Below are 9,699 nucleotides of genomic sequence, written 5' to 3'. Positions count from 1 at the left end.
AGAACAATAATGAAGAAGGAGGAGGAGGAAGTAGAACAAGGAAGAAGAGGGGAAGACGTTAAAGGAAGTAGTAGACGTATGTCCTCCTCCTCCTCCATGTCCTCCTCCATGTCCTCCTCCAGTCCTGAATGTGTAGAGTCTTAGAAGACGACCAAGATGTCTCCACGTCTCCATCATCTCTGTCCACATTGATTCCATCTTGGTTCATCTTGTTGTTCTACCTCCATGTTTCTGTCCCTCACCTGATGATTAGTAAAGGTTACCATGGTTACCACCACCACCACCTCTCCTCCTCATCCACCTTTAGAGGTTTTAATCTGACTATCAGAAGAACCAGCGTCCATGTAAACACAGATCAATGATCTGAATGATCCATTCAGTTTCTCCTGAATCAACAAACACCCGTTACCAGATTCAGCACTTTTTTTTTTGTTTTTCAGGCACTTGTTCCCGGGGCATCCCATGATCCTCTCTGATTACTACAGACACCAAGGGGATGCACACACCTTTAATGAGGAAGCCTCACAGCCACGCGTCAGTCGGGACAGTCGCTCAGGTCGTCCACCCGGTGAACCAGCATCTAATCTGAATCTGAACGGCTGAGATGAACGAGTTCAACGTGACCTGGGCCTCCAGAGGAAGGAAGACCTGACGACACGCTAGTGCTTTAAACAGGGCGCTCTGATCGATCAGCTGATGGGCCACAGGACGGCCAGGAACAGCAGAACAAGGAGGAGGAGGAGGAAAAATAAAGACGAGAAGAAGAGAAGGAGATGAAAAGGAAGAGGAAGGAAAAGGAGGAGAAAACAGAGGAGGAAGATAAACTAGACAGAAGATGAAAAGAAAGAATTTTTATCAGCTACTTTAATTTGTTTTGTTCTCGTTCTTATTTCACTTTCTTCACTGATTTACTGATCTGTTATTTTTAATTCCAGAAGAATAATCATCCAGGTTCAGTTTTCCTGAGAAACTGATGGAGAAAAAGCTTCAGACAATCAGCTGATCAGAGCACCCTTAACCCTCGTGCTACCCTCTTGCATGATCTCTATCTGTCTGTCCATTTGCTTGGGTCCCAGAGACCCCAAAGGTAGCACGAGGGTTAATCAAAGTCTTAAACCTTCTGAGAGATCGGCTCTAAATCTAAAGGAGACATGCAGAGAACCCAGACCCAGTCAGACTCCTCCTCCTCCTCCTCCTCCTCCTCCTTAAACTTTTAAAATAATTAGAATAACAATATTTTTTCCAGTATTAAATAATCTTATATAAAAACACACACACACAAAAAGTTTGAAATGAAAATGAATAACCCCCCCTCAACCCGCTCAGTTCACAACATACATTTCTACACACATGTTCCAACGTCTCGTGTTCCTTCCGTTGCCATGGCTACCAGCGGTACCGGTTGTGTTTGCAGCAGAGTGTCTCTGTTGTCGTCGTCGTCGTTCGAGTCTTTTCTTTTTTTTTTTTTTATGCAAAGCTGCACAGACATCGTGAAAAAAGCTTGATAGGTGATTCTTTTTTTGTTCTTTTCTTCTGGCTTGCTTGTATACAGATATATGTACATATATATATATATTTATATATATATATATATTGAGTTGTTGGATTAAAGGTGTAATGATAATAATAATAATAATAATAATAATGAGGTTAATATTAACAATCTGACATTAGGAGGAAACACGGCTTGCTACAAGGGGTTCATGGTAAAGAGAGAGTCAAGACAGACAGTTGATTGGAACAATGAGACCTGATTGGTCAGTTCAGATGGTTAGGCTCCGCCCCCCCGTGTCCTCACCCTCTACCAATCACTGGTCAGTTTGGTGCTTTGGTCCCGTTTGGGCGGAGCGGGAGGCGGGCCTCGTCGCAGCGTTGCATAGCCTGAGATGTTGGCGTGTTTGGCGGAGTGGGAGCGCGTGTGGTGGCGAGACAGAGTCTGGGAGTGTCCTCGGGCCCCCCCGTGCTGCTGCTGTTGCAGAAGGAGCTCGGGGGGAGGTGGCGGGAGGAGCGCCATGTCGTCCATGGTGCCCACGGGCTCCATCTTGGAGGAGGGGATGAGGTGGGACGAGGTGAGGGAGCCGTGGCGAGACACCGACTTCCTCTTCAGGGTGCGGTTGAGGTCCTCCAGGAAGTGGGGCCTCAGCGTCAGGGAGCCCGGCCCCGCCGACTTTGGGGAGGTGGGTGGAACGGGGGAGGAGGAGGAGGAGGAGTAAGAAGACAGGGAGGGAGGTGGAGTCTGAGACAGGGGTGGAGGCGAGAGGGGCAGGGAGGGTGTGATGTCGTACGGCGCCGTGCCGCTGGTGCGACGGTTAAGAGTCGGCGGGGGGGCCGCCCCCTTCTTCAGCGAGCCTTGTTTCCATGACGACGACGACAAAGAGGAGGAGGAAGCCGGCGGCGGCTGCGCCTGAGGCTGGGGGTTCACCACGGCGACCTTCGGCGGGTGGTGGAACTCTGACGGGTGAGGAGGGGGAGGGAAAAGCTCGAAGTCGCTCGGAGGAGGCGGGAAGTAGTCGGGTGAGGAGTCGAGGTGGGGAGGATGAGCAGGGGGAGGTGGGGGAGGAGGGGACGGGAAGTCGTTGGGCTGGTGGTGCTGGGCGGTCTGGAGGCCCTGCAGCGCCAGCGGCAGGTTCGCCAGGTTCAGCTTCCCCGGTTTGGGCAGAGGAGCGGGAAGCGTGGAGGAGTCTTTGGAGGGGGAGCCCGTCGCTGAGGAGGAGCTGGAGGAGGTCCCAGTCTGAGGAGCGTGGCCGAACTTACTGACCAGGCTCTCCACCTTTTTGGGTCGCTCATCCTGGACCTCACCGGATGAGCCAGAGCGGATGGAGGAGGCTCTCTGGGGGGTTGGCGGCGGCCCCCGCTTGGTGGATCCCGTGGAGGAGGTGGAAGGCGACTTCTTTATAGGGGAGCCCGACTTGGAGGAAGGAGGAGGAGGGAAATCTCCACAGAGCTGTCAGGAGGAGGTGGGGGGAACTCTGGAGACTGTGGAGCCATGACGCCTCCCGGCTGCCATTTAGGTTTGGCCTTAACCGCCGGAGGAGACTGAGGAGCAGCGAACTTGGACCCCTCCATGGAGCTAGACGCCGACAGAGAGGAAGGAGCGGCGTTACCTGGGAACTGGTTGACGATCTGTTTGACCAGGGAGGAGGTGGCGGCCGCGATGGAGACAGAAGAAGAGGAGGAGGAGGGAGAGATGGCGAGGTTTTTGGAGGAGAGGCTGTGCTGCTTGGGCAGAGTAGGAGGAGGCTGATTGGGGGAGTGTCCCGTGGAGAAGCTCTGCTGCTTCCTCACCGGCCCGTGTCCGATGTGCTGCTGCGTCGGGGACACGGGCGAGAGGGCGATGGGAAGCGAAGAGGGGCCCGACGGTTTGGGAGCCGTCAGAGGGGGGAACCCACCCGTGAAGGTTTTGGGAGGTGCAGGCGGAGGTGCGTTGGGAGACAGAGGCCTGAGGAGTTGCAGGGAGGATGGAGGAGAGAGCTCGCCCGGAGGTGGAGGAGGGTTGTCCTGCAGCGCCGGCGAGCTGAAGTCGTACACCATGTTGGGAAACTTCTGCGCCAGGAACTGCTGGAGGCCGCTGTTGGAGAGCTGGGGGCAGGAATCTGTAGGAGGAGGAGGCGGCAACCCGTTGGCCTCCAGGCTCTCAGGTGGAGGAGGTGGGAGGTACGACGTCTCCTGCATGTCCTCCTCCTCCAGTGGCGGCGGCGGGAGAGCGGAAGGGCTCGGCGGACCGAATTTGAGCGCCGCCATGGCCGAGCCGGGAGCCGGCGCTGTGGGAGGAGGAGGAGGCGGAGGAGAGGGTGGCATCGGAGGGGAGGTGCTGTACGCCGCTGGGAGGGTGTTGTAGTTGGGTTTGGGGGTCTGGATGGGAAGGGGGGGCGAAGGAGTCGGGCCGGCCTGCTGCGTCCTGGACTGGTTCTGGCTCTGCAGGCGAGCCAGCGTGCTGTACTTCACGTATGAGGAGGTAGGTGTCGGCTGGTGGGCCACGCTGGCGACCGGGGGCGGCGGGGGAGGGGGAGGAGGCTGAGGGCGGCGACGGGGAGGAGGAGTCATCGGACGGGACGAGGCCGTCGGTGTAGCTGCTCCGGGAGGGTGGAGTCTGTGGTTGAGACAGAGCGAGCGGCTGGGGGGACAGGGTCGGTATCTGGAGGGGGATCGGCCTACTGATAGGATCCATCTTCATCATCTGTAGAGAGGAAGAGGAGGAGGAGGAGGAGGAGGAGGAGAAAAGGAGGAGAGACACAATTAAAATCAAACACCAGCTGAGAGCTCTTTAAACCGAAACAAGATGTGAGAAATCAAACAGCAGACGGATGCAGTCAGTGAACACAGCTCTGACACTTTACCTGCAGACACACCTGGGAGGCAGCCATCAACCAATCAATCAATCAACCAATCAACCAATCACCAGTCACTCTCATTAATAATCAGGAAGACGTTTACCACGGTCTATCTCAGAAACGTTGGGTTTACTTCAGCTAGAAATCAAAGAGAAACGTTGATCCAGAACATCTGAGAATCTATTTGGAGCTACTTTGATTTTGTTACTTCTCGTAAGTAGATAAAAGGTTTTATTTTGAAAATCCCACAAACACAAAGGATGTTAATCGAAGTACACAAACTACACACAGATTTTGGCAGTTGGACGTGAAATGCATTCTGGGATACGTGGCCTCCTGATCAGTGTTGCTGGACATATTTTGAAAGGCAGCCCCTCTCTCAGCTTCTGGTTGCTTTTATAGACTTTTATTTTGAAGGAGAACTGAGATGATGTAAATAATGTGTCTATTAGGTTTTATTTTGAAGGTAGCATTCATGCAAGTTAAGTGGCTACTTCCTTGGTGCTTTTTTGGAAAATATTACACAAACACTGAATCATTGTTAATACAGAGGCAATTCATGAGCTCCTGTTTGTATCTTGGAGATTTTATTTTGGAAGTCCAATCTAGACATCCCTCTGCTTCTGCACCATCATTTTCTATCTGAGTGAAGAATCGTGGCTCCTCCATCTTTCCGAACTAAAAACAAAAAGCTTTAACGGGTTTAAAGAGCTCTGACAAAGTCTGACGTCTGACTTTTTTCAACAGTAGTTTAGATTAATCCAAATAGTGAAGCACGGAGGTGGCAGCATCATGTTGTGGGTTTGTTCTGCTGCAGGAACGGACTGGTGCACTTCAGAAAATACAGAAACACGTCATCGCAAGGAAGGAGGAAGTTTATCAGGCTTCCAGTTTGTAGCACTATAGTACTGTCTGGACCAAGTGTAGTCAACAAGAAAATAAATGGTGTAGAATCATTACTGGATCTACGAAGCAAAACAGTCTCCTCATCAACGTCAGACCACGTTCTGTCCGACAGGTTGTTAAAAACGTTAAAAACACACGTTTGTAGGTTAGGACATTCCTTCACATCACGAGGTTAGAGAGAAAAACAACAGTTGAGCTGCAGCCGTTTAAGAATCAGGATGAAACCAGACGTACACACAGTGTTGTTTTTTTTTATCCTTTTCTTTGTCCTACGTTAGTGTAAACTTTGTATTTTTAATTTCGTTTTAATATTTTGGACAAAACATATAAATTGTTCACGTGGTATCTTGAACTCCAGTTACGTTGTGATGGTGTATTTATAATTTTCTGAAACTTATGGATCAGACAGTGAATGAGAAACACTATTTCATCGGCCAAAATGCTTGCACCTAATCTGGCCACTTCATTAGGTACACTATTGAAGTCATTCTAATGTTGAGTTGATGTAGAAGCAGAGTCAGGAAGGTGGTGATTCACCTGATGATCATTGTGGAAGATGGAGTCTGTGGTGCTGTTAAACTGGACTGAACTAAACACTGAAGAGTTTCTGTTATTTAGATTAAAATGTCAAAATATTAGGAACACCTGTCAGTTCACTAGTACTAGAAAAAGAAAACACGGTTGAATCAACATCTAGAAACTAAAGCTGAACACCAGAACCTTCATGGAGACTAGATTTAGAGCAGGACTGTTATATTAGAATACATTCACTAGTGTACCTAATGATCTGGCCAGTGATGGTGCATTTGTAATCCCACATTAGATTCCTTCAGCTTATTGGTATTGACCCAACATTAACCTAAATATACTGAATCAGTAAATCAGCTTAGAACAGAGCGAGTAGAGACGTGCGAGTAAAATCTAAAATTAACAGACTCGTCGACACATCTCTGACTACATGAACACGTCAGTATACGTCAACGCTTCACAATGCGGCGTCTTCTAGAGCCAGGTATGCAGAACATGAAGCTGAACGTCATTAATTAAATTAAATCACAGACCCAGGGAGATGAAGATCAGCAGCTTTCTCTTTAAGTTCATTATTCTCTTGTTTATTGGTGTCATTTTATTATTGTTTACTGCTCAGATATTTATCCTGATTCAGCAGACTGTGGTGGTGGGATACAAACGTTGAATTAAACTTTCATGTAGGAAGTTAATTAATTATATGAGAATAAATGAAACCACGCGTCGTCTCTGATGTAAACGCTGCAGCCAAACTGTTCACATGCCTGTTACATCACTTCCTGTCTAACCTCCTCCTCCTCCTCCTCCTCCTCCTGCACAAAGAGGAACCGGCATACGTCCCTTCACCTTTGACCGCTGACAGGAAAGCAGAGGAGCATCATGGGAAAAGCAGTCCACGTGTTATCAGAGCAATGTGTGTGTGTGTGTGTGTGTGTGTGTGTGTGTGTGTGTGTGTGTGTGTGTGTGTGTGTGTTCACACCTCTCCTTGCGTTCCTCTCCTCCAGGCGTCGGAGAAAATGGAGCTGACGACACTCTGTGAGCGGGCGTGGCCTGATGACGTCATCTCCGACACGCCGCTGTCCGATTGGCTGGAGTGGTTGGACTGGGACTCTGTAGACACGATACAGGTGTGTTTATGAGCTGCTGATGATGCACACTCACTGGCCACTTTATTAGGTACACTTGTGAAAACAGTCCTGTCCAGTAGTACCAGTGAACTGACAGGTGTTCCTAATATTTTGACATTTTAATCTACTCTTTAGAAACTCTTTAGTGTTTAGTTCAGTCTAGATTAACAGCATCACAGACTCCATCCTCCACAATGATTCTAACATCAACACAATATTAGAAGAGTCGTGAAGGAGGATTTAGACCTGAATGCATTCACTACCTAATGTGTACCTAATGAAGTGGCCAGATCATCCCAGACAGAGAATAATCTATTTAAAGCAGAGCAGACCTGGGAGGCTGGAGGAGCTGGATCCAGACTTGATGGAGGAGGAAGAGAGAGACGACCAGTCGTAGGCCGCCTCCGACCGCCGCATAGCCTCCTGGAAGTTGATGTACAGCTGCTTCCCATACTGACAGACAGACGGATGGACAGATAGATGGACAGATACATGGACAGACAGATGGACAGACAGACGGATGGACAGATAGACAGACAGATGACAGGTTATACAAGATAAAAAAATACAAGCTAAGGCTGAAATGATACATGTATTCAAGGTTCTGTTCAACAAAACTCTAGAGCTCAGTTTCCACCTGAACATTCCTCGGTCACTGCATGCTATCACCTGCAGCATGCTATCACCTGTAGCATGCTATCACCTGCTAGCATGCTATCACCTGTAGCATGCTATCACCTGTAGCATGCTAGCAGCGTTAGCCTGTGAAGCTATCTGAGGGTATGTACCTTAGCGATGCGAATGCTGTTGATCCACTGCTGCAGAGTCCGGACGTCGTCGCAGCACAGATACTTGATGTACTGAGACTTCTTCTGGATCTGAGGGTGCTGCACACACAGAGCAGAGGGTTGTAGTTACAGCCTCCCACCACTAGATGTCATCATAGGAGTATCACAGAGCAGCAGCAGCAGCAGCAGTAGTTTACCTTGAGCACCATGCAGTAGTCAGTGGGGGCCTTGTACTTGCTCTTGTAGTCCTGGCCGTGGTAGACGTTGACGTGATCCAGCTGGAGGAAACACACCAGGTCTCTGGAGGCCTGCAGAGAACAACACAACACACCATCAGATAGATGTACAACACAACACACCATCAGATAGATGTACAACACAACACACCATCAGATAGATTTACACTCATGACTGGCAGAGGCTTCTAAGTTGTTTTAGAAAGAGGCACAGCCTGCTCCAACCAACTCCAACCTTCTGCAGACAGCTCCAACCAGCTCCAACCAGCTCCAACCAGCTCCTACCAACTCCAACCAGCTCCTACCAACTCCAACCAGCTCCTACCAACTCCAACCTCCTGCAGACAGCTCCAACCAGCTCCAACCAGCTCCTACCAGCTCCAACCAACTCCAACCTCCTGCAGACAGCTCCAACCAGCTCCAACCAGCTCCAACCAGCTCCTACCAGCTCCAACCAACTCCAACCTCCTGCAGACAGCTCCAACCAGCTCCAACCAGCTCCAACCAGCTCCTACCAACTCCAACCTGCTCCAACCTGCTCCAACCAACTCTAACCTGCTCCAACCTGCACTGAATTGCACCAACTTGCTCCCACCAACTCCAATCTGCACCAGCCAACTCCAACCACCTCCAACTTCCACCAACCAGCTAGCTCCAACTGACTGAGGCTACTAGCTTCCATTTATACCCTCTCTGCTCCAAGTGATTAACAGGAAGAGTCTATTAACAGAGGACAACATCTAACCAAACACTTACATCTAAGTATTTATATAAATACATACACCCATCAATAAATCATTAGTATAAAACACTCAAATCAAATATAAAGTTTCCTCCACTCATCATCATCATCATCATCTTCATCACTCACCTTGGCTTTGCCTTTGGGGACGTAGTAGATGCCAGATGCTCTGAGCAGGAAGTAGCGTTTCTTCCAGGACTTCTTTCCGTCTTCTTTCAGCCACAGGACTCCCTCCATCTCTGGGACGGACACAGAGCTTCCCCCAAAACACTCCTGATTCACAGAGACATGAGTTTCACATGAAATTAAAACCCAGGTATGTGTGTAGAACAACATGTAAAAAACAAACAACAACAAGCAGACTAACCTCTAACAGAGCCTCTTTGTTCCTCTCAGCCATCTCACACGTCTCCTTCCGCCCCAGCAAATAGTTCTGCAGCAGGTATAAGACGGTGACAGGTGAGTGCTACATGAACACAACATGGCTACCTGTGATCAGAAAGGGTCCGGTCCGGTCCGGTCCAGTCTGGTCTCACCTGTGGGTTCTTGAACAGGGCGTACTTCTCGATGCGCTCGGTGAACATGAGGCGGTTCTGACTGTCCCTGGTCCAGTTCAGCAGGTTCTCAACCAGGTTCTCATGATCCTCGAAGATCCGCTCTGCACAGAGAAATCACAAGAAAATCAATCTGAGTTATTTTTACTTTGGTTTTAAATGATTTGTTTCGGTTTCCAAAGAGAGATCTCAAACTGTTCTTTGCATGAACGCTGTAAAACATATACTGTAGCTGATAGCATGTTAGAAGGGTTAGCCTTTAAAAGCTGGAGACTCTGCAGTCCAGTGACGCTTCAATAAAGGTTATTGAAACAAGATGGCCGACAGATAGAGAGACTGGCTATTAGAGTTAATTTAACTTCAGCATTTATGATTAACATTAAGATCCAGTCTCGGGTCGTCCATAGTCCAGTTGGTCTCTGGTTGCCTAGGTAACCCTCAAGCGGAACATGAAAACATGGCTTTTATTGTTTGTTGACCTTGAAAA

The 9,699-nt window shown here is 49.1% G+C and overlaps 1 protein-coding gene across 1 annotated transcript in view; it reads right to left on the bottom strand.

The window, feature by feature from the left end:
- Positions 1–8: 8 nt before the first annotated feature.
- Positions 9–9,699, bottom strand: part of LOC311488404 (ras-associated and pleckstrin homology domains-containing protein 1-like) — a 64,478-nt gene continuing 54,787 nt past the window's right edge. The window contains 10 exon segments of the mRNA XM_084545072.1: positions 9–2,937; positions 2,940–4,014; positions 4,016–4,177; positions 6,745–6,875; positions 7,225–7,345; positions 7,681–7,779; positions 7,878–7,988; positions 8,788–8,931; positions 9,026–9,091; positions 9,195–9,316. Coding sequence (XP_084401198.1) covers positions 1,802–2,937; positions 2,940–4,014; positions 4,016–4,177; positions 6,745–6,875; positions 7,225–7,345; positions 7,681–7,779; positions 7,878–7,988; positions 8,788–8,931; positions 9,026–9,091; positions 9,195–9,316 — 3,167 coding nt within the window. The 3' untranslated portion in view covers positions 9–1,801.

This window comes from Chelon labrosus, assembly GCF_963514085.1.
Source record: "Chelon labrosus genome assembly, chromosome: 5".
In the NCBI taxonomy this organism is placed as follows: domain Eukaryota; kingdom Metazoa; phylum Chordata; class Actinopteri; order Mugiliformes; family Mugilidae; genus Chelon; species Chelon labrosus.
The sequence above is the reverse complement of the archived record's forward strand: the minus strand, read 5'-3'. Positions and strand labels throughout refer to the sequence as shown.